The sequence below is a fragment of the Panthera tigris genome, chromosome E2 (genome assembly GCF_018350195.1).
Source record: "Panthera tigris isolate Pti1 chromosome E2, P.tigris_Pti1_mat1.1, whole genome shotgun sequence".
Classification (NCBI taxonomy): Eukaryota; Metazoa; Chordata; class Mammalia; order Carnivora; family Felidae; genus Panthera; species Panthera tigris.
Genome location: NC_056674.1, coordinates 7,871,695 through 7,894,520, shown reverse-complemented (window position 1 = coordinate 7,894,520; position 22,826 = coordinate 7,871,695). Strand labels below are relative to the sequence as shown.

Below are 22,826 nucleotides of genomic sequence, written 5' to 3'. Positions count from 1 at the left end.
CGATCTTACTGCAACGGGCAAGAGGGCTCCAGGCTCGCTCTTGGGGACTTCTGGAATGTTCCAAGAGCGGGGAGGATCCATGCTAGGGGGACGATCAGGATGACAACCAGGGTGATCCTGTGTGCTCCCACCCCACAGGCGTGGTCGACCTTCATTCGCATCATGGATCCCGATGTGATCACCGGCTACAACATCCAGAACTTTGACCTTCCATACCTCATCTCCCGGGCCCAGACCCTCAAGGTAGGGCAGGAAGGTTAGGGAAGCTTGCCTTTAGATGCGCCACTGGGGGCCGAAGGGGTGGGTGGCCGCCCTGCTCCTCCTTGCTGCTTTTCCCTTGTGGCTCTGTCCCCCTTGGGTGGTCTGGCTTGCTCTGCGTCCCTGCAGCCCACCACCCCCAGTGGCTCCAGGGACGTCACCGAAAAGCCAGCTCTGGCCCCATCCCTGCCCTGCTCGAAGTCCAGAAGGTTATTTGGCTTTTGCAGAGGCAAGGAGAGCGTTTATGGTTAAATAAGGAAAGGCCTGTGTGTTGGAAGGGCAGACGGAAGCGTGCGTGGGGATAGTGTCTTGTCTTCTAGACTTTAAAATACGTCAGCCAAAAAATAAGGAAAAGGGGATTCCTTGAAATGTATGGCAAAACCTTGATGCTTGTTGAACCTGGGAGTCACTGTACGGGGCGGGCTAATTTGCTAGGGCTACCTGAACAGTACCGCAGGCCTGTGTCTTCTTGCAGGCTGGAACTCAGAAGTCCAAGATCAAGGCCTCACAGGCTTGGTTCCTTCCGAGGCCTCTCCTAGCCTCTGGTGGTCTCAGACATACCTGGGGTGTCGAAGGCGGCCTCTCCGATTCTTCAGCTTGTCTTCTAATTTGGGCATATCTCTGCCCAAATTTCCTCTTTTTCTAAGGACACTGTGGTCTTGGGTCAGGGCCAACCCTGATGATCTCAACTTGATCACTTGTAGAGACCCTATTTCCAAAGAGGTTACGTTCTGAGGTGTGGAGGTTAGGACTTCAACATCTTGGATTGATGTTGACAACAATTCAACTCACAACAGTGGTTATGTTGTATCGTTTCCTCCTTTTCCTTATGTTTGGCCAGTTTCGTGATGAAAAATTAAAATCACGTTTGGGGCGCCTGGCTGCCTCTGTTGGTAGAGTGTGCAACTTGATTTTCAGGATCGTGAGTTCAAGCCCCATATTGGGCATGGAGCGTACTTAAAAAAGTACAATAAAATGGTGTTTTAAAAATCATGTTGGGGTGCCCGGATGGCTCAGTCGGTTAAGCGTTCGACTCTTGATTTCGGCTCAAGTCATGACTTTGAGCCCCACATCCAGCTCTGTGCTGACAGTGTGGAGCCTGCTTGGGATTCTCTCTCTCTCCCTCTTTCTCTCTCAAAATAATTAAACTTAAAAATTTATTTATTTATTTATTTATTATGAAATTTATTGTCAAATTGGTTTCCATACAACACCCAGTGCTCATCCCAACAAGTGCCCTCCTCAGTACCCATCACCCACCCACCCCTTCCTCCCACCCCCCCATCAACCCTCAGTTTGTTCTCAGTTTTTAGGAGTCTCTTATGCTTTGGTTCCCTCCCTCTCTAACCATTTTTTTTTCTTCCCCTCCCTCATGGTCTTCTGTTAAGTTTCTCGGTATCCACATAGGAGTGAAAACATATGGAATCTGTCCTTCTCTGTATGACTTACTTCACTTAGCATCACGCTCTCCAGTTCCATCCATGTTGCTACAAAAGGCCAGATTTCATTCTTTCTCATTGCCATGTAGTATTCCATTGTGTATATAAACCACATTTTCTTTATCCATTCATCAGTTGATGGACATTTAGGCTCTTTTCCACAATTTGGCTATTGTTGAGAGTGCTGCTAATAAACATTGGGGCACAGGTGCCCCTATGCATCAGTACTCCTGTATCCCTTGGGTAAATTCCTAGCAGTGCTACTGCTGGGTCATAGGGTAGGTCTATTTTTAATTTTCTGAGGAACCTCCACACTGTTTTCCAGAGCGGCTGCACCAATTTGCATTCCCACCAACAGTGCAAGAAGGTTCCTGTTTCTTCACATCCTCTCCAGCATCTATAGTCTCCTGATTTGTTCATTTTGGCCACTCTGACTGGTGTGAGGTGATATCTGAGTGTGGTTTTGATTTGTATTTCCCTGATAAGGAGCGACGTTGAACATCTTTTCGTGTGCCTGTTGGCCATCCGGATGTCTTCTTTAGAGAAGTGTCTATTCATGTTTTCTGCCCATTTCTTCACTGGGTTCTTTGTTTTTCGGGTGTGGAGTTTGGTGAGCTCTTTATAGACTTTGGATACTAGCCCTTTGTTTGATAATGTCATTTGCAAATATCTTCTCCCATTCCGTTGGTTGCCTTTTAGTTTTGTTGATTCCTTTGCGGTACAGAAGCTTTTTCTCTTCATGAGGTCCCAATAGTTCATTTTTGCTTTTAATTCCCTTGCCTTTGGGGATGTGTCAAGTAAGAGATTGCTGCGGCTGAGTTCAGAGAAGTTTTTCCCTGCTTTCTCCTCTGGGGTTTTGATGGTTTCCTGTCTCACATTCAGGTCCTTTATCCATTTTGAGTTTGTTTTTGTGAATAAAAATATATGTATTTAAAAAAATTGTGGGGCACCTGGGTGGCTCAGTCAGTTAAGCTTACGACTCTGGCTCAATTCATGATCTCGGTTAGTGGGTTCAAGCCCCATGTCGGGCTCTGTGCTGACAGCTCAGAACCAGGTCTTCGGATTCTGTGTCTTCCTCTCTCTCTGCCCCTCCCCTGTTCGTGCTCTCTCTCTCTCTCTCTCTCTCTCTCTCTCTCTCTCTCTCTCTCTGTTTCTCTCAAAAGTAAATAAACATTAAAACTAATTTTTTTAAATTGTGTTTATGGCCCCCAAGAGCTCTGGGAAGGAGTCCATCCCTCTCAGTCTGGCATTTATACATGGAGACACTGCTCCCCTGTCCTCTGCACCCCTGCCCTGCTACTTCTCCAGCTCAGGCCTCCCCTCTCTACCCTGTCCCTCCCACGCCACCTCCTGTCCTGGCCTCAGACCCAGCTCTCTGTGCTGCCCCCTGCTGTGCGCCCACCTAGCTGTCCCCCAGACCCCTCCCCCCACTCAGCTCAGCATCGTCCCCAAATCTGTTCCTCCTCTGCTGCCCATCTGGGTGCAGCTCTCCAGCCACTGGGCACCATGCCTGCCCCCCTCAGCCCTGCAGCCGTCCTGACTTCCTGTCTCCCTACAGTCCATGCCCACCCAGCCCCAGAGCGTCTTTCCGCATCAGAGCTCCCCCTGCTTCTGCCCGCCCAGCCCCAGCTCCCAGCAGGAAGAGGGTGGCGTCGTGGGTTTCGTGGTGGTGGCTCGTGGGGTCTGCACTCCTTTGGCACGGCCCCAGAGGTCCCAGATCCGGGCCGGCCGTTGCCCACTGCAGCCTCCGCCCCTCCCTGGTGCTGTGTCCCCAGGTGGAGTCGTTCCCCTTCCTGGGCCGCGTGTCTGGCCTCCGCTCCACCATCCGGGACTCGTCCTTCCAGTCCAAGCAGACCGGCCGGCGGGACAGCAAGGTGGTCAGCATGGTGGGCCGCGTGCAGATGGACATGCTGCAGGTACGCGCGCGGGGCCGGGCGGGTGCCCGCCCTCGTGGGGCTGCTGCCCGGGCCCTGGGCCCACCCTGCGCCCCCGCTCCCCCTCCCCCCTGCAGGTGTTACTGCGAGAGTATAAGCTCCGCTCCTACACGCTCAACGCCGTGAGCTTCCACTTCCTGGGCGAGCAGAAAGAGGACGTCCAGCACAGCATCATCACCGACCTGCAGGTGCCTTTCCTGCGACCTCTGACCCCCCTCCCGCCTGCCCCGACCTCACACCTCCGCTCCCTGCCCCCGGCCTCTGATCTTACTCTTCCGTCTAATTCTCTGACCCCAGCAGCCCACCTTCCTGACCTTGGGCTGCGATCTCCCAGCTGTTCTCCCGACTCTCACCTTAACCTCTTGCCTCTGATCTGTGACCTCACCCGGCAGATGTGACTCCTCATGTAACCTCTGGCACTGTGACCTTATTCCCTTGTCCTGCCCCGGCCTCTAGCCCACACTCGCCCATCAGACTGCTCCCTTTTCCTCTGACCCCGCAACTCCCCGACCCCCAGCTCTGCCCACTCCGCACCCAGACCCTCGCCCTCTCCCTGACCCCTGAGCCCTCACGGCTGCCCCCCCACCCCCTGATGCCCTCCATGCCTGTCCCCAGAACGGGAACGACCAGACACGCCGCCGCCTGGCCGTGTACTGCCTCAAGGACGCCTTCCTGCCCCTGCGGCTGCTGGAGCGGCTCATGGTGCTGGTGAACGCCATGGAGATGGCGCGCGTCACCGGCGTGCCCCTTGGCTATCTGCTCACCCGCGGCCAGCAGGTCAAGGTCGTGTCCCAGCTGCTGCGGCAGGTCAGTGGGCGGAGCTGAGGGTGGGCATCCCAGTGCTCTGGCAAGTCCCCGCTCCCAGCCTCCCGTCACTTGGTCACTCGGTCACTCGCTGTGGCTTCTGGGCCACGACACCTGACGTGCTGCCCCACCTGGGCCTGCCTCCATTTTCCACCTTCTCCCCTCCCAGGCCATGCGCGAGGGGCTGCTGATGCCCGTGGTAAAGACAGAAGGTGTCGAGGACTACACGGGAGCCACAGTCATCGAGCCCCTCAAAGGGTATGACCCCGTGTCTGGGTGGGGGTGGCTCGGGGCTTCTGGCCCTGACTCCTCCCCTCCCCCCCTGCCCCCCAGGTACTACGATGTCCCCATCGCCACACTAGACTTCTCCTCTCTGTACCCGTCCATCATGATGGCCCACAACCTGTGCTACACCACACTCCTGCGGCCCGGGGCCGCCCAAAAACTGGGGTATGGCACCTTTTTCATCTTGGGGACCCCAGGCCTGGGACCCAGATGGGAAGGGGAGTAGAGGAGAGACTTGAGAGGTGGGGAGAGCCTGAGGGGGTCTCGAGGGGAGGAGGTGGGGAGGCTGGGCATCACCCCCCGGCGTCCTCCGCCTCAGCCTGACAGAGGATCAGTTCATCAAGACGCCCACAGGGGACGAGTTTGTGAAGACGTCAGTGCGGAAGGGCCTCCTGCCCCAGATCCTGGAGAACCTTCTCAGCGCCCGGAAGAGGTGGGTTCTTGAGCGCCCCACCCACCCCTTCTCAGAGCTCAAACTTGCTGAGGCTCCTCACCAGTCTGTCTCTCGTGGGTCACCCCAGGGTTGCCGCGCCACACATTAACTGCCACGGTGTATGAATTAGAACAAGACACCCCTCCAGATGGCTCCCCTTTGCCCCCTCTGCTGGACACCTCTGTGTAGTACACAGCCTGCACAACTGTACATGGCACCCATTTCTAGAAAGGCACCTTGACCAGTGCCCAGGCCAGGGCCTCTTATCTTTCCCTGAGATATGGGACGCTGCCTCAGTGGCCTGTGCTTCCTCTCTCTCCAGGGCCAAGGCTGAGCTGGCCAAAGAGACAGACCCCCTGCGTCGGCAGGTGTTGGATGGGCGGCAGCTGGCGCTCAAAGTGAGCGCCAACTCTGTATACGGCTTCACTGGTGCCCAGGTGGGCAAGCTGCCGTGCCTGGAGATCTCACAGGTGAGTGCCCAGTTCCCACGGTGGAAGGTGGGGGGCACACAGCCCCTCCCTGGGAGAACCAGGGCTCCGTGTGGTAGAGCCCAGGCTGCCCCAACTTGCCAGCTTTCGGGAGAGGGGACGCGTGAGTGTTTGGTTCATTCATTTGTTGAACAAACGCTCGCCGAACGTCCTGTGTGGGTCCAGCAGGTGGCAAAACGGATGAGAGTTCCTGCTCTCGTGCGGTGCACAGCCTCGTGGTCACGCAGATGGTGACAGCAGCAGATGTGGGAAGGCAGTTGGTGCCGAGGGCTCTGCAGACAGTTGACGCGGTGGCAGGGGCGTAGGGGTGATGAGCAGAGGCTTTGTTCATTGCTCATTCATTTAATCTCTCACAGTCCACCTGAAGACCCCACCCACCTCTCCCCTGGTCCCCATGAGGGTGGGGGAGTGGAGAGCAGGTCCCCTGCCTCCAAATGAGAGGATGGGGCTACGTGTCTGCTCATGGGGGCTGGGGTGGTGCCCAATAGCACAGCCAGCCCCTGACGCTTGATTTGCCGTGTGTGCTCCGTCACTGAAGGAGCAGGTGCGCGGATACCTCTTCCTGCCCCGGGTGTGAAGATGCTTGGTCAGTGCTCTGCTCTGAGAGGGAACATGGGCAGAAAAGCCCACCGCCTCACCTCCCAGCTGTGTTCTCGGCCTGTTCACCGGACACAGCTCTGCTGCTCGGACAGAAAAACATCCACGGTCAGACCACAGAGGGTCTGAGTCCGAGGTTCTGCCAAGCTGGGATCAGGGCCTCAGCTCCTGGCTTAAGAGAGCCTTAGAAGGGCCTTCCTGCCCAGCCCCTTCCCCTGGAGTTTGGGTCTCGGCACATTCCAGGCTTGGTTACTTCCAGCCCCAGGAAGCTCCCTCTGTATCTAGGCGTTATATCGTCCCTCATGTGGCTCTGGAGGGAAGGCTTGGAAGAATTGCCAGTGGCGGGGCTTTTTGGTGGGAGAGGCCTATGCACACACCCACCCACCCATCTTCAGTTCAGGGGCCCCCAAGACCACCCTCACCTCAAGTGATCTGCTAGAAGGACTCCAGGAACTCAGAAAAGCTGTCCTACTCACAATTATGACTTAATACAATTAAAGGATAGAGATTAAAATCAGCCAGGGGAAAAGGCATGGAACTTCCAATTTGTCTCCACCAGTGGAATCATGCAGACAGTGTTTATTTCTCCCGGCGTTGATGTGTGACAACACGCATGGAGTGTTGCCAACTAGGGAAGCTCACTGAGCCTCAGTGTCCTGGGTTTTTACTGGGGGCTGGTCACGTAGGCATGGAGCATCTGTGTGACCGACCTTCGTTACTCAGTCTCCAGCTCCTGCAGAGAGGTCAGGCTGCTAGCGTGTGGCCCAAGGCCTCACCATGAGTCACACTGTCAGCACAGTCCAAGGTCCTAGGTGAACAAAGACACTCTTTTAGGCAGGACGTTCCAAGGGCTTCAGGTTCCCTCCCAGGAGCCAGCCAAGATCCAGGGCTCTTTCTGGGCAAGTTTCCTCCTATAGTGCATCCCGCCCATATTGCTCTCATTGGCCTTTCATAAGTCTTTGTGGGCCTCCCCCAGGCTCCCTGGTAGAGAGAGGTGGGTGTTTGGCTGTCAGACTCCAGCCCCGAAGCAGAGGCCAGGCCAGGAGGACTTGGCTTTGCTTCCCTTGGGGCTTCCTCATCAGGGCCACCGCTTCCTGGTCATGTCCCTCTGTCTTTTCCCTCTTCATCCTTCCCTGTGTTTCTTTGCCTTTTTCCTTATTGCTGTCTCTCAGGCTTATAGGGCAGGGAGATCAAACAAACAAACAAAATACTGAATCATTCCAGAAAAGGATGAAGGAAAGAAAAAGGAACATAGAACAGGTGAAACAAGCAGAAAGCATATAGTAAAGTGGTGAACATTTAAGCCCAGATATGTTCAGTAATTATACTAAATGTAAGTCACCTAAATGCTCCAGTTAAAAGACAGAGATCTTCTTACTGGATCCAAACAAACAAAAGCAGAAGAGTCACACCCATCTCTCCTTGGTGTGTGCCCCGGGCATTTTTTATTTTTTTCTAAAATTTTTTAATGTTTTTATTTATTTCTGAGACAGAGAGAGACAGAGCATGAGCAGGGGAGGGCAGAGAGAAAGGGAGACACAGAATCTGAAGCAGGCTCCAGGCTCTGAGCTGTCAGCACAGAGTCCGACGCGGGACTCGAACTCACGGACCGCGAGATCATGACCTGAGCTGAAGTCAGAAGCTTAACCGACTGAGCCACCCAGGCGCCCCGCCCCGGGCATTTTTTAATGTTGATTTATTTTTGAGAGAGAGAGAGGGAGACACAGAATCCAAAGCAGACTCCAGGCTCTGAGCTATCAGCACAGAGCTTGATATGGGGCTCATGATCTATGAGATGATGATCTGCACCACAGTCTGAAGCTCAACCTTCAGTTGAAGGCTCCCCTTCGGTTCCCTTATTTGTAAAGTAAGATTGTCGGAAAGTTTCTCCATGAGCCTGGCACATCCCCCTACTCTGAGGGGGCATTTGACAGTATGTAGGCTCATTTCTGGTTGCCCAAGGATTTGGGGGTTGCACTGCTGGCTTTCGGGGTGGGGGCCGGGAACGTCAGTGCTCCTGCACCATGGAGAACTGCCTGCAATGTTACCACATGTCACAGCACCTCCGTGGCAGGAAACAAACAGCGTGCTGATGGCCTCTTCCGGCTTCAGCCTTTCTAACACTCATCTTTTACAGACCTTCCTCCTCTGTGCCTAGAGCTCTGGGCTAGCGACCCAGTTCCTTCCAACAGATGGTTGAAAAGGAGCTTAGTAGCCGCGTTTTGTGGATTTGGGCATCAAGGCCCAGAGGGGCAGAGTGACTCACCCAAGCCCACGCCCCCAGGAAGTAGCAGAAGTGGCACCCTGAGCCCAGGACTCCTGGGTCCTCACTGCGTGGTTCTCTCCCTGACAGAGCGTTACTGGCTTTGGGCGCCAGATGATTGAGAAAACAAAGCAATTGGTGGAGTCCAAGTACACGGTGGAGAATGGCTATGACACCAATGCCAAGGTCAGAGGCCGCCCCTCCCACTGCCCAGAGATGGGGCTGGGTCAGGGGAGTTGCAGGGGCTTGGCCCCCATCTCTCCATGCCTCCCAGTCATATACGTCCCTCCCCAGGTGGTGTATGGTGACACTGACTCGGTCATGTGCCGATTTGGTGTCTCTTCTGTGGCCGAGGCAATGGCCCTGGGGCGGGAGGCTGCGGACTGGGTGTCAGGCCACTTCCCCCCGCCTATCCGGCTCGAGTTTGAAAAGGTAAGTGGGAGCCCCCCTCAGGGCTGGAGTGGCCATATGGGTCTCGCAAGTTTCAGAGGGTCTCTGATTCTCAGTGCCCGCATTCGCGTGCGGTTCCCCTCACATCTGGAGATGTCAGCATCTGGAGCCCCCAGTGGCCCTGGGGGGCTCTCCATTTTGGGGGTGCCCTGATCTGGGTACTCTGAGTATCCCATGCTTCACATTCTGTAGGTCCCGGTTTGGGGGTATTTGGGGGCCTGGATTCTTCTGAGTTTGGAAACTTAAAGCCTTGGGCTTTGCGATGCAGGACAGTGTCTGTTTTTTTGGAAACTGGTCAGTCTTGGAGCGCCTCTGGTTTTGGGTGTGGGGGCTGCCTTGGGTGGTGGGAACCCTGACCGGGGTGAATCCTGCAACAGGGCACCATTGGCCGGTGCTGCTTGGCTCCCAGCAGGAAATCAGGCTTGGGGTCTGGGGACTCCAGGGTTCAAACTTGGAGATCAGGTCTTGGGTACACCTGCTCTCAAATTTAGAGCCTCCCCAGTTTGGGCCTCCCTGCCTCAGGGCTCCCTCCTGGGCCTTAGTCTCAGCTCCTTGGGGTGGAGGGAGGTGCTGCCTTGTACCCCTGTCTGCCTCAGGTCTGTCCCAGATCCAGATTTGGGGCCCTCCAGGCTTCACCTCATGACTGGGTCTTGTTTTAGGGGCTCTCTCTAGTTTTCAGATTTGAGATCCCTGGGATGCTGAGGTGTGCCCAGGCTCAGGCACGGGGGTCTTGAGATCTTGGGATCCATCTGTCCCAGGGCCCCAATCCTGTATCACATGGACCAGCCCTGTGTGTCCCGGTTTCTGAGGGAAGTCTCAGGAGTCAGGAGGTCTTGAGGGTCTCAGCCACGGGTCCCTCCCTAGGTCTACTTTCCCTACCTGCTCATCAGCAAGAAGCGGTATGCTGGCCTGCTTTTCTCCTCCCGGCCGGACGCTCACGACCGCATGGACTGCAAGGGTCTGGAGGCTGTGCGTCGGGACAACTGCCCCCTCGTGGCCAACCTTGTCACCGCCTCCCTGCGCCGCCTGCTCATCGACCGGTGGGTGGGAACCTCCCCTCAGCCCCAGGCCGTGCCCCAGCCCCTCTCCCTCAGACCCAGGAGCCCCCAGCCCCCTCCTCCCCTGGGGACACAGGTGTCGGGCCCAGCTCGTCCTCCGTGGTGGAACGGTGGAAAGAATGTGGGGTTGGACAGCTGTGGGTCTAGGCCCCGCCTCTGCCACTTTGCAGCCTGTGGCCTGGCTGGGTCCCTCCCCGCCTTGGGCCTCATCCGCGAGAGCACACTCTGGCCCTCAGCAGCCACTGGTGACCTCCCCATCCCGGCCCTGCAGAGACCCCGCGGGTGCCGTGGCCCACGCACAGGACGTCATCTCAGACCTGCTGTGTAACCGCGTTGACATCTCCCAGCTCGTCATCACCAAGGAGCTGACCCGCGCGGCCTCTGACTACGCCGGCAAGCAGGCCCACGTGGAACTGGCCGAGAGGTCCGCCCAGTGGGAGGGGTGCAGGGCTGTCCAGAAATAGCCCCCTCCTGCCAGCTGGGCACCACTTCCTACAGCCCTGTCCGCCCCCGCCATCCCACCTGCCCTCACCCGCCCCGCCGCCCCGGTCTCCCCGCAGGATGAGGAAGCGGGACCCCGGGAGCGCGCCCAGCTTGGGCGACCGTGTCCCCTACGTGATCATCGGCGCTGCCAAGGGCGTGGCTGCCTACATGAAGTCCGAGGTCAGGCCCACCTGGGCTGCCCGCTCCGCCCAGCTCCCCTCTGCTCTCACTTCTGCTTTCCAAGCCCTGCGGGGAGGGTGTTTCCCTCTGTGGGCCCCACAGGGTCCTGAGAACCGCCCCCAGCACACCCCTGGGAGTTGGCTCCCTGATGCCTTTCTCCCAGGCCTCCCGTGCCCTCTGGAGGGCCCCCCCCATAGTCTGACCCCTCCCTCGCTCCCCCTGCGGAAGACCCAGCCTCACCACGCACATCACATCTCTCCATCTCTCTCTTTGCGTGTCTACTTGGTCCTTGCTCTCCAGCCCATAATTCTCTTGGATTCCTGTCCTTCCCCCTCCTACCCCAATGTCCAGTGACCTCTGATCCCCACAACCCCTTCCTCAGTCCCCAGTTCCTGTCCTGCCTCCTCCTATCTTGGCTTCTAGCTTTCACTTCCAGCTGCCGTCCACCTTGGCACACCCCCTAAGCTGTGAACTCTGACCCTTGCTTGGGGTCCTGAGGCCCCCCACCTGTGGACCCCAGCATGCACCACAGCTCATGGCCAGAGGACCCTTCACAATCTCCGGTGCCATCCCAGACCCGTGTCCCACCTCGATGCGGCACCCCGGAGGGTGACCGCCCCCAGGGACTCCCCCACACCACTGCCCACGCCCACAACCGGGGAACCCACCAGCCCAGTGGCTCCCGGTGCCCGTCACCACGCTGCCTGCTGTTGAGCACAGCCCCTGGCCCCCGGGTGTGACCCCGCCTGGCCGCTCTGCTTGCAGGACCCCCTCTTTGTGCTGGAGCACAGCCTGCCCATCGACACGCAGTACTACCTGGAACAGCAGCTCGCCAAGCCCCTCCTGCGCATCTTCGAGCCCATCCTGGGCGAGGGCCGCGCCGAGGCTGTGCTGCTGAGTACCGAGGGGGCATGCCCGGGGAGGGAGGAGGGCGCCGGGGGTCACAGAGGGCACCGGGGCCCACTGCCTGCCCTCACCTGCAGGGGGTGACCACACGCGCTGCAAGACGGTGCTCACGGGCAAGGTGGGCGGCCTTCTGGCCTTTGCCAAACGCCACAGCTGCTGCATCGGCTGCCGCACTGTCCTCGGTCACCAGGGTGAGCTCTGGCCCCCCCGCCCAGACCCCAGCCCCAAGCCCCCACGCTCCACCCAGCTCTGCCCTTGCCCAGGTCCCTGGCACCTGCCGTCCAGGCTGGCGGTGCCACCCCGGATAGGCCTGGGCCCCTGGGTGGGGGCTCCCATCTACAGGCACCCCCTCGAGGGTCCCGGGCCCCCCGCCCCGGGAGTTCCCCGGGGAGTTTTCCCCCCCGCACACTTGCTCCCTTGTTCTCTTGTCTCCGGGGACTTTCAGAAGCCGGGATGGGCAGCGGGTGGGGAAGGGGCAGGGATAGGGCAGCCCGGGGGCCCTGGCTCTGCCCCAGCTCCCCTGTGCTGACCCACCCCCTCCCCCAGGGGCCGTGTGCAAGTTCTGCCAGCCTCGGGAGTCGGAGCTGTATCAGAAGGAGGTGAGGGTTTGCGTGCGGACAGGGGGAAGGGAAGAGGGGTCCGCTGGGCCAGGGCCACCCTGCGGTGCTCTCATCCCCAGGTGTCGCACCTGAATGCCCTGGAGGAGCGCTTCTCACGCCTGTGGACACAGTGCCAGCGCTGTCAGGGCAGCCTGCATGAGGATGTCATCTGCACCAGGTACAGAGGTCTGGCGGGCCCGCCACCCCCGCTCTGTCCTGCCCGGGCCCCTCCCAGCTCCCAAGGCCTGTGGACCTGACCCCAGGGTCCCGGGAGGCGCCCTTCACCCCCTCTGCCGCCACCACCGTGGCTGACCCTCAGTGTCCTGGCCTGCAAAACAGGCCCGTGCTCATCCCAGCCTTAGTCGGGCGGGGGGTTGCTGCTCAGGGGGCAGGGCTGGGCACCTGGTATCTGCCCAGGAAACGGCCATAGTTCTCTCTACTACTCTCGTACACACACGCGTGAGCGCGCGCGCGCGCGCGCACACACACACACACACACACACACACACACACACACACACACGCCAGTCCTGGCCCCCTCCCCCAGGGCGGGCCAGGCTTTCCCCAGGGAACAGGTGGGCGGGGCGGGTTCCCACGCCAGGTGACAGGTGATATACGGCTGGTGGCCCAGCGCCCCTGCGGGCTCCCGCTGTTAGGGCTCCCCCCATGCCCGCTGAGCAAACAGCCTGCCCCTGGCGGGAGGGTTGGGTGGGCAGCGGGTGGGGGGGGTCAAAGTCCTGGGAACAGCCCCCACCCCATTGCTGGGCCGGGCAGACGCCCTGATCCTGACCCTGACCCCGACCCCGCCCACAGCCGGGACTGCCCCATCTTCTACATGCGCAAGAAGGTGCGCAAGGACCTGGAGGACCAGGAGCAGCTTCTGAGACGCTTTGGCCCTCCTGGCCCTGAGGCTTGGTGACCTCTGACCTCGGCAGGCTTCCCACCAGGGCCTTGGGGGGCCGGATTGGTGCAAAGTTAATAAAGTTCAGGCCTCTTGTTTCCTGGTGTTTTGTGGTCTCCGGTGCACAAGGTCCGCTGTCATGAACCCTGGCCCCGGGGGGGTCCTTTCCACTCAGCCGGAGCCCCTGACCCCCAGGAGGCCCCCCACTGACTCCTCCCCTTCCCTCCAAGAACGCCTGGGCTCCCGGCACTGCTGCCAGCCCCACAAAAGCCAGTCCTGCCTCAGTCTCCCCCTGGGACCCTCCCTCAAGGGCCTGAGTGAACATCTAACCACACATCCTCTGCCTGGACCGCCCCGCCCTCCAGGTGCTGACCTGTTTCCACCAGGCCTGGGGCAGCCCCTGGAACGGAAGCTCCCACTGCCCGGCACGACCCAGGGGACCCCCCCCACCATGTCACACACCCACGATCTTTCCACCTCAGGGTCGTCGCAGGCTCTGGGCCTGGATTTTCCTCAGAACCCTCTCTCCCCACGGTTCACATCCACTCCTCAGAGTCCGGGCAACCCCACCTCGCCTTCAGACCCCATCAGTGCCCGAGCCTGTCGCTCAGTGGCATATGCACCCCCCCCCTCCCCGGCCAGTTCCTGGGTTCAGAGCTGCCCCCCCCTTTTACTGACCTCAGGAACGCTTGGCTTCTCTACTTTCTTAGGATCCCCCCAAATCCAGCTCCTCTCCCATCCACCCTTGGGCTCAGCCCCCCATTCCCACCCCAACTGTGGGGATCCCCAAATCCAGATGGCCCCTGGGCCTGCCCTCTCTACCACGTGACCAAGGGGTTGTGCAATCCAGCCCCCTCCCCTGGCCCTCCCCGAGGGGATTTTCGAGGAGGGCTGTGCTCCGTGCGGGCCTGGCCGGCACCCCTGCCCCCCCCAAGGGGCTGGGCCAAGGTATAAATAGGGGTGGTGGCTGCGGCAGGCGGCAAACCCAGCCGGCTCCACCATGCTCGCCCTGGAGGCTGCACAGTAAGTGTGGGGGGCCCTAAAGGAAGGAGTCCCCCTGCACTTGGGACTCTGCCCCAGGGGGCAGGTGGGTGGGAGGGAGGGGGTCCACACTGCCTCTTGCCCCTCCTAGATCTCTTGTTCTCTCCTAGCCCCGCTTCCTCCCTCCATCCTATCCCTGTCTCTCTCGGACCTCGGAAATCTTTCCTCGGAATGCTCGCCCGTCTCCCCTCCCACCGACGGCCTCTCCCAGGTGGCTCCCCAGGTCGCACCCCCGGCCCCCACCAGGCCTCGCTGTACCCCTGGCTTGCTCACTGTTGCCCGCTCTGCCTCTCGCCGTCTTTTTTTTCCCCTGGGGCTCTATTTGCCTCTTGCTCCCTCTCTGTCTCTGTCTCCGTGTCTTTGTCTCGGTCTCTTTCCAGGTCTTCCTGTCTGTCTGTCTGTCTTCTTTTCTACAGTCTCCCCCGTCTGTCCCCCAACCCCATCTGTCTATCCCTGGGGCTCATAACCACTTCCTGCATCCATGAATGTCTCTCTCCACACCTTCCTCCCTTCCCGCCTCTCCCATCTCCTTCCCATCTCTTCCCAGAGGCTCTCCGGCTCTCCTCTGGTCCAAGGTGGACCCATTTCACCGACTCCCTGATGGAGGCCCCCTCCCTGCCCCCACCTGGGCAGTGACGCCCACAGCGGCTCTCCAGGGACTTTCTCTCCTTCACTTTCCCTGCCCCCAACCAGCCTCTGTCTATGCAAATCCCAGGGGAGGGGGGACATTTGCCTTCCCCCCCCCCACCCCCCACTTCCTGCCCCGCTTGAGTGTGGTGGGGCTGGTCTCACACAAGGACACACAGCAGAAGAGCTGTGGTGGTCACAGCTGCAGCCTCCCCCTCCCCCCCCCCCCCCCCCCCCGCACGGGCTCCCAACCACTTGGGAGATTCAGGTGGCCGAAGGCACCCCTGACATGCCCCTGTGTGTCTTCCCCTCCAGGCAGGACGGGCCACACTTCAGCTGTCTGGTGAGTTGGGGCCCTGGGGATCAGGGAGGGTGGGGGACCCAGATGGCCCACCTTGACCTCCCTGCCTCAGTTTCCCCTTCCATTCCTTCCTGTCACTCTGTCTTTCTGACTCTCCCTCCATATCTCCATATCTCCACCTCACCTGCCCCCTCCCTGCCCCATATATGTTCCACAGAAGTTTTCCTGGTGTCTCTTTCCAGCTCTCAGGCCCTTGGCATGACAAGGGATGGTGGTCTCTGTGACCCTGTTATGTATTTATTTTGAGGCAGGGGGAGGGGGGGAGAATCCCAAGCAGGCTCACGAACCGTGAGATCAGCACCTGAGCTAAAATCAAGAGTTGGACACTTAACCAACTGAGCCACCCAGGCACCCCAGTTTTTGCCTTTTTTTTTTTTTTAAACAAAAATCGAGGTATAACACACAAGCTGGTAAAGTGACAAATCTTGGGTACAGCCCAATGAGGTTTTACATCATGCACACACCTGTGTAACAGCTAACCAGAGCAAGATATAGAACATTTCCGTCCTTCTGGAAGATTCCCAACCAACAACCCCCGCCCCTGGATATTTTTCAACACAGATTAGTTGATTAGTTTTGTCTGTTTTCAAATTGTATATGAAATACATCATGTAGGATGTCCCTTTTGGGGTCTGGCTTCCTTCATCAACATTTCAGTGTATGTCAGGCATTGTTTTTGTTGTTGTTTTAAGTAAACTCTACCCCCAACGTGGGGCTTGAACTCATGACCCTAGAGCAAGTGTCACATGCTCTAATGGTCTATTGACTTAGCCAGCCGGGTGCCCCAACACTGGCTCTTTTTCCTTGCTGTATAGTACTCTGCTGGGCGCCCTCTCCCCCGCCACACACACACACACACACACACACACACACACACACACACACACACCTGTGTTCATCCATTCTCCTGTCCGTGGCGCTTGGGCTGTTTCTCACTGGGAGCTATTTGAAAAGCTGCTCTGATTGTTCTTGAACAAGGCTATTGGGTGGACATACGTTTTCAGTCCCCTGGGGGGAATACCTAGGCGTGAGACTGCTGCTACCTTGGGATGGCGCGTGTCCAGCTTTGGTCTTTACTCTTGTTGCTAAAGCAACACATGATTCTTGGGATGGATCAGAGTGATATGGAGGTGGATTAAAGAAGCGTCAGACTTTCTTTGCCTCTGTAAAAAAAACACTTCCAGCCCTGGGACAGGCAAGCCTGGGGGAATTCTTCCACACTTGCCCCAGGTGTTGGGGTTCCTGGGAGCCCACAGTCTTTAGAGGGTGCTGACAGTTGTGTGCCTCTCTGAGACCCCGCGTCTCTGTGTTTCTGTGGGTCTCTGCCTGTATCTTTCCTTCTGTGTGTTGTGTTTGTGTCATTCTGTGTGTTCCTGCTGTGCGCTTCTGTTCCCTCTTCCGGCATCTCTGCATGTCTCTCTTTGCCCCTGTCTCTGGTGCCTGGTCTCTGTGTCTCTTGTGTTCTTCTTTCTGTGTGTCTCTTTCTCTCCTTCTCCCAGCCTCTTCCTTCTTCTCCCCCCTCCCTGTCAGAATCTTCCCGCTGGCCCAGAATGGGGGTTGGGGGCTCCCCGAAGGCTGGGATGACCCCTCTTCTTCCCCCCGACCCCATCAGTACCCAGATGGCGTCTTCTACGACCTGGACAGCTGCAAGCACCCCAGCTACCCTGACTCAGAGGGGGCTTCTGGTGAGTGGCCCTGGCCTAGTCAACCCCCTGACCTGGACCTTGGGCCCATTTCACAGATGGGGGAGCTGAGTCCCAGGGGAGGATGTCACCTAGTTCAGCAGGACAAGGTTAGCCCAGGTCTCCAGGCCTCCTCCCCTTCCTTTTCTCACCCAGCCTCTTGCTCATGCAAATTCTGGGGTCCGAGATTTGCATGGCCCACAATGGCCCCTCTGTGCAGGGGGCTTCGAGTGGGAGGGGCTGAGGCCAGACTTGGCTTCTGACTCAGTGCCCTCCCTCAGACTCCCTGTGGGGCTGGGACCTCAGTCCAGCTGTCCCAGCTGCCTCGTATGAAGCCTTCAACCCAGCTGTGGCCAACTTCGGCCACCCCCAGGGAGTCCAGCTCTGTTACGGACCCTCGACCTACAGCCCCATGGGGAGCCTCGACCCGGCCCCCAGCCTAGAGGCCCCAGGGCCCAGCTTCCCAGCGTACCCCACGGAGGAATTCACCAGCCAGGTGAGGGGCAGGGACACAATTAACATCGCCATCATTTGATTGAGGCTTAGCAGGTGCCAAGCAGTATGTGAAGACCTCTAACAAGCCTCTGAGGTTAAGTGCCATTATCACTCCAGACAACAGAGGCACGGGCTCTGACCGAGGGGCGGCGTAGAGTGCCATTCTCAGTGATGGGCACACTTTCGTGGAGGCGGCCCGGGCATCCCTTGGCCATGCCTTGGAGATCTGAACCGAGGCCGGAGTGCAGGCCGTCAAGAGAGTGTGCGGGGAGTGGGGGACACAGTGGGGACCCACGAGGAGGAAGCTGAAGGAAGACAGCAGAGGGAGGGAGGGAAGGGGGTCCCTGGACTGCAGGTGACCCTGACCTTTTGCAGACCGTGGGCCCCCCGGCATATGCCCCCTACCCCAGCCCTGTGCTGTCAGAGGAGGAGGATCTCCTGCTGGACAGTCCCACCCTGGAGGTTTCAGACAGCGAGTCGGACGAGGCCCTCATGGCTGGCCCCGAGGGGAGGGGATCTGAGGCAGGTATGTAGGAGCAAGTGGGGCTGGGGGGGCTCCGGACACAGATGGGGGAGGGAGCTAAAGGCACCATGGCTTGGCTTCCCAAGCGCTTACTACGTCCTCCAGCATTGAGGGCCGTTCCGGGTCCACCCTTGGCTGTCTGTGTGGCCCTGGGCAAATGACTCTACCTCTCTTTGCCTCGGTTTCCTATCTACAATGGGGATGGCAGGGAGTGTTTCTTCCTGGGGGTCGGGGAGATTAAGTGGGATAACCCAGGTGAGTGAGAGCAGCTCTTGGCACAGAGTGAGCAGTCAGTAAGACTTCACCCTTATGATTGACACAATAGCAACAGAAATAATCATATCAACACCCGGCTATTCGGCCCCTGCTTCCACCCAGGCGCCTGACGTGCATTATGCTCAACTCCTGAGAAATTAGGATCTTAGTTACTTTCCCTATCTGGGTCTCAGTTTCCCTTCTGTAAAATGGGCAGCAGCAGCAGCGGCCCCAACTCCTGGTGTTACAGTGATTAAACGAGCTCACAGCACTAAGTGCTTCACAAAGGTTTGTAAAAGTAAAACACACACACACACACACACACACACACACACACACACACACACACGAACGGTTCATTTATAGCTGAGGAGGCTCCAGCTCAGAGAGAGGTTAAGTCACCACCTCAAGGTCACTGCCGGGAAATAGCAGACCAGACCTGGGGTTCTTGTACCCGGTGCCCTGCTATGAACCACCCCCGTCTCCAGCTTGTGGAGCCCTTGCTGCTTGTAGGAGCCCCAGAGTCAGACCCCCTGGTCTCTTCCAGGATCCCAGTCCCTCAGGGGCCCAGAAACGGCTAGGTGAATTCAAACCCACTCCGGATCTCTTCGCCACCAGTCAGCTCCCTGTTTATATAACCCTTTGCGGAGCGCTGTCAGCCCATTTCACAGATTCATCTATAGGAGGGACAGAACAAAGCAACAGCTTCAGGGGTAACAGCTTCAGGGAGGAGAGCAGGTTGCCTGCGGTGGGCGGGGACGCCGCACTGGAGGCAGGCAGACGCCAGCCACCTCCGTCGCCCCAGTTCTCCTGGCCTGGAGACTGAGGCTTGTTGGGGCTCGGGTTGAACTGGGGTGGGTGTGGGGGCGGGGCCCAAGGGATACCTCCCCTAACGCACCCCCCCAACCCCCCGGCTCCCCCCCCCCCCCCCAACAGGGGCCCGCAAGAAGCTCCGCCTGTACCAGTTCCTGCTGGGGCTCCTGACGCGCGGAGACATGCGCCACTGCGTGTGGTGGGTGGAGCCGGGCGCCGGGGTCTTCCAGTTCTCCTCCAAGCACAAGGAGCTCCTGGCGCGCCGCTGGGGCCAGCAGAAGGGCAACCGCAAGCGCATGACCTACCAGAAGCTGGCGCGCGCCCTACGCAACTACGCCAAGACCGGCGAGATCCGCAAGGTCAAGCGCAAGCTCACCTACCAGTTTGACAGTGCGCTGCTGCCGGCCGCCCGCCGGGCCTGAGCCCAGTGGGGGCTGTCAGGGGCTCCACGCCTGTGTCACGTTGGCGTCCCCGCACCCTAGGTCACGGCACCTGTGGATTCCCCACACTGGGGGGAGGGGGGCCGCTATAATCCCTAAGCCCTGCCCAGGGCCCCTCTGGGACACCACCCCTCCCCCATCGTGTCTGGGGCCCCTCTGGGATTTCCTTGTCATGTCCAGGATCCCCAGGATCCTCATGTCTGGGTTATGCGACACATAGAGGACCATACTGTGTGTCCGTGTGGAGGGGAGGGGCAGGACAGTCATTCCAGATTCCCGAGAGCTTCTCTGGGATCCCCTTGTGGTGTCTGAGATCCTCCAACCAAGCCTGGGACCCCTCTGAGCTCCCTTGTGTGTCTGAGATCCCTTAATCTCATCTGGGAAGGGAGAGCCCACGGATGGTCACACAGGGAGGGGGGTGCCTTGTCGAGGGTCTCTCTGGGATCCCTTTCTCATGCCTGAGTCCCTCTTGTCAGATCTGAGATCTCCTACTTAGGTCTGGGGGCCTTGCGGAAACCCTTCATCAAGTCTCAGATCTCTATGCCCTTCTGCGACTCTCTTGTCCCACCAGTCCCCCTAAAATGATGACCTTTGTCATCTTGCAATCTCCTAATTCTCTGGAACCGCCGTACTGTCACTTCCTTGTGTCTGGAATTCTCTAATCACATCGAGGGTGCCTCTGGGATCCTTTGGTCACGTCTAAAAACATCCTGGTCAGGCTTAGAGGGGACCTCAGTGGACCTTGTCTTGTCCAGGCCGCCTCTGGGATACCCTTATCTATCTGGGATCCTGCAATCACATCTGGGGGCCTCCCTGGGATTCTCCATCTGCTATGCCCCTTTGGGGACCCCACCAGCAGACCTGAGTTCTCATAGGGACCCTTCCCTTCCTGGGATGCCCTCTGGAGGACCAGGCTAGGGAGCATTCTGGCCACTCAACTGATTTCTGGGTGATCTTGGCAGCCCTCCCCATGTCATCTCTAACCAGAGGTCACAAGTTGGTACCCCACCCCCACCCTTCCGGCTCCCTTCGGGGCAGATCAGATCTCTGGTGGTGGTTTCTGTAGTTCACTGTGAGGGAGATTTTGCCTGATCCTTCACTAAAACTTTGCACAACGCGGCAACAGGCAACAGCGGGCTGCTTTGCGGTGCAGAGAGGCTGGAGGAGGGTGGCAGCCACTCCTAATGGGGCTTCTGCTCCCCAGTTGGCCCCAGTCCCTGCCGCCCCCGGCTGTCATACCCCAGTGGCTTTTCTCAGTCACCTGTTGGCCCCCAACCATTTGCATTTCGACCCCTGGTGTGAACCCAAGGAGGTGTGAAGCTTGGGTGCACTGTGGGAGCTCTGATTGGAACCCTCCGGGGGTGCCACAGACCGTGGGCTAGGACGTCAGAGTCCCAGGTCCTGGAGGCTTCGCGGCTGGGGGAAATCTAGGGTGAAAGACTTGCTGCTTCTGGGCCTCAGTTTGTCCCTTGTGTGAAAGGGGAGAGAAGAAGGAAGCATGCAGTCATGCTGAGCCTTTGATACATCTTCTGGAAATCCACCCCACCGCCCATTCATTCATTGACATCCAGGAGGAGGAGGAGGACAAAGGAGCTTCAAGGACCCAGAGAGGGAAGAGGTCCCTATGGGGCACACAGCTGCTGGTAGCAGGGCCCAGGCTGGGACCTGCCCTCGAAAGGACAGCACCCCCCACTCCTGGAACGGGGGCAGGGTGGGAGGGGAGTGCTAGGGACAGAATGTCCCCAGGGCCTCCTCCTGCAAATGAGGTACCTTTTGCAAAGACTATTATCTACCACCCCCAAAATGTGGAATAAAATAAAATTAAAAAAATCAAGGTAGACAGACCTCCTAGGACCCTTTGTTAAGGACAGCAATGCTGTCTGTCCGCCTAGGCCTGCTGACCTTCAGAGCCCTGTGGCAGCGAGGTGGAAGATGAGAAGAGATGGAAAAGGCAGTGGGAGCCGGACCAGGCTGAGCTTTGAAGGCCGCGATAAAGGGCTTGAGACGCAGGCGCTGGTGGTTCGGTTCAATTTTTGTCTCCCTCTCACTCTTTCTTTTTTCTTTTATATATATATATATTTATTTATTTATTTGTAAGTAATCTGTACCCCTAACGTGGGGCTCGAACTAACAATCTCCAAATCAAGAGTCGCATGTTCTTCCGACTGAACCATCCAGGCGCCCCTGTCTCCCTCTCTTTTTGACGAGTGGAGTTCTCCCTGCGTCCCTTTCCATCGAGGTCTCTGTCTCCCCGTCTGAGTTTATGTCCCGTCTGAGTTTATGTCCTCCTTCTCTGTGTCTCTGCCCACCTCTCACTGGCTACAGCCCTGCGGCAGGCAGGGCAGGGCTGGAGACTCCTGGGGACAGCGACCCCCCTGTGGCTCCCGGCTCTACACCACCTAGCTGGGCCCGCAGAGCGGTGTGGTAGTCTGCCTGGGAACGCGTGACGTCACATGGAGGCTGTCTCCGGTTGGCTTGGCGCTCCCTGGAGGCGGGGCAGTTTCCGGCATGCCGGGGCTTTTGGAAAAGGGGGGAGGGGAGAGATGGACAGGAAGAAAATCGGGAGCGACTCGTCTTCCCTCGAACCTGCTCTCTCACCCAGAGTTACTTCCCCTCCCGTCCTCCGTCTTAACTCCAACCCCCACACCCTTCTCCCTCTCACACCTCTCCTTCCTCTCCATAACACCTCCTGCCCCTCAAAGACCCTCGCCTCCCCCAATCCTCTCCTCCTTGCCTCCTTCACCTCCCCCCATCCGGCGTCCAGCCACACCACCCCCATTCTGAAAGCCACAGGTCCCCCTGCCGGGAAGGGCGCCAACGTCCGGGCAGCCCTCCAGGGCCTTCCCGGTCTCCCCACCCACCCCGCCGGGGGCACTCGCCCCCTCCCCCGCGTCCGGTGCCCGCCGCGCCCGCTCCGGGAACCGCAGCCGGCCGGGCGCGGTCCCAGGAGGGGCAGCGGACAGTCCGGGGTCCCAGGTGGCCGCGGCCCCAGGCCTTCGGATGTGCTCTCGCCCAGAGGCGGGACTCCAGAGTCCCCAAGCCTCAGTGCCCTCCCTGCGGGCACGGAGACCTCCCCCCACCCCGCGCAGCCGTCCTGCCTACGCTGGGAAACCGGACCCTCCCTCCCAGCTCCGGTTTCCCGAAAACGCCTGACTTGCAGATACTAAGAATGGCTTTCTAGACCTTCTTATCCCCTTTGCCCCCATGGCGGAGTTCTGGCTCCAAGCCCTCACCCATTTTAGACCCCAGCCCCTTCCTCTCCCGCCTCCTAGGACTCAGGAGGGCAGGGCCTCATCCTCCTCCATTTTTCTGGAGCCAAGAATCTGAGCCCCAGACACAGAAGTCCAGGCCCCCGGGCCCTCCTCCGTCAGACTTGGGAGTCCTCGCCTCCAGCACCCTCATCCTGGGACCCAGGTGTCTGAACCTCAGGCCCCTCCACTGCCCCGGTTCCGGTTCCTGGCATTCAGCCATCCCTCCAGGTCCAGATGTCATTTCTCACCCTTTAGAACAC

General features: G+C 58.8%; 2 protein-coding genes across 6 annotated transcripts in view; both read left to right on the top strand.

Moving 5' to 3' along the window:
• Positions 1–13,178, top strand: part of POLD1 (DNA polymerase delta 1, catalytic subunit) — a 29,240-nt gene extending 16,062 nt beyond the window's left edge. Inside the window, exons 10-27 of one of the 3 annotated variants that reach the window (XM_042970331.1) lie at positions 139–243; positions 3,473–3,613; positions 3,709–3,819; positions 4,247–4,438; positions 4,605–4,693; positions 4,769–4,885; positions 5,040–5,153; positions 5,476–5,623; positions 8,592–8,687; positions 8,796–8,933; positions 9,816–9,991; positions 10,281–10,433; positions 10,570–10,672; positions 11,438–11,570; positions 11,656–11,769; positions 12,125–12,177; positions 12,258–12,355; positions 12,991–13,178. In XM_042970331.1, coding sequence (XP_042826265.1) covers positions 139–243; positions 3,473–3,613; positions 3,709–3,819; positions 4,247–4,438; positions 4,605–4,693; positions 4,769–4,885; positions 5,040–5,153; positions 5,476–5,623; positions 8,592–8,687; positions 8,796–8,933; positions 9,816–9,991; positions 10,281–10,433; positions 10,570–10,672; positions 11,438–11,570; positions 11,656–11,769; positions 12,125–12,177; positions 12,258–12,355; positions 12,991–13,096 — 2,187 coding nt within the window. In that variant the 3' untranslated portion in view covers positions 13,097–13,178. Of the gene's footprint in view, positions 1–138; positions 244–3,472; positions 3,614–3,708; positions 3,820–4,246; positions 4,439–4,604; positions 4,886–5,039; positions 5,154–5,475; positions 5,624–8,591; positions 8,688–8,795; positions 8,934–9,815; positions 9,992–10,280; positions 10,434–10,569; positions 10,673–11,437; positions 11,571–11,655; positions 11,770–12,124; positions 12,178–12,257; positions 12,356–12,990 lie in introns of all 3 variants that reach the window. The other 2 variants (XM_042970332.1, XM_042970330.1) reach the window with 2 other exon arrangements.
• Positions 13,179–14,070: 892 nt separating this feature from the next.
• On the top strand, positions 14,071–21,318 carry SPIB (Spi-B transcription factor). Of its 3 annotated transcripts, XM_042970407.1 has the most exons (6): positions 14,071–14,101; positions 15,062–15,089; positions 16,720–16,792; positions 17,071–17,285; positions 17,660–17,810; positions 18,999–21,317. In XM_042970407.1, the coding sequence occupies exons 1-6, from the start codon at positions 14,079–14,081 to the stop codon at positions 19,295–19,297; spliced, it is 789 nt and encodes a 262-aa protein (XP_042826341.1). In that variant the 5' UTR covers positions 14,071–14,078; the 3' UTR covers positions 19,298–21,317. The 3 variants fall into 3 exon arrangements, with proteins under 3 accessions (XP_042826341.1, XP_042826340.1, XP_042826342.1); XM_042970406.1 differs by lacking the exon at positions 14,071–14,101 and having other exon boundaries at positions 15,036–15,089; XM_042970408.1 differs by lacking the exons at positions 14,071–14,101; positions 15,062–15,089; positions 17,071–17,285 and having other exon boundaries at positions 16,727–16,792; positions 18,999–21,318.
• The last annotated feature ends 1,508 nt before the right edge of the window (positions 21,319–22,826 follow it).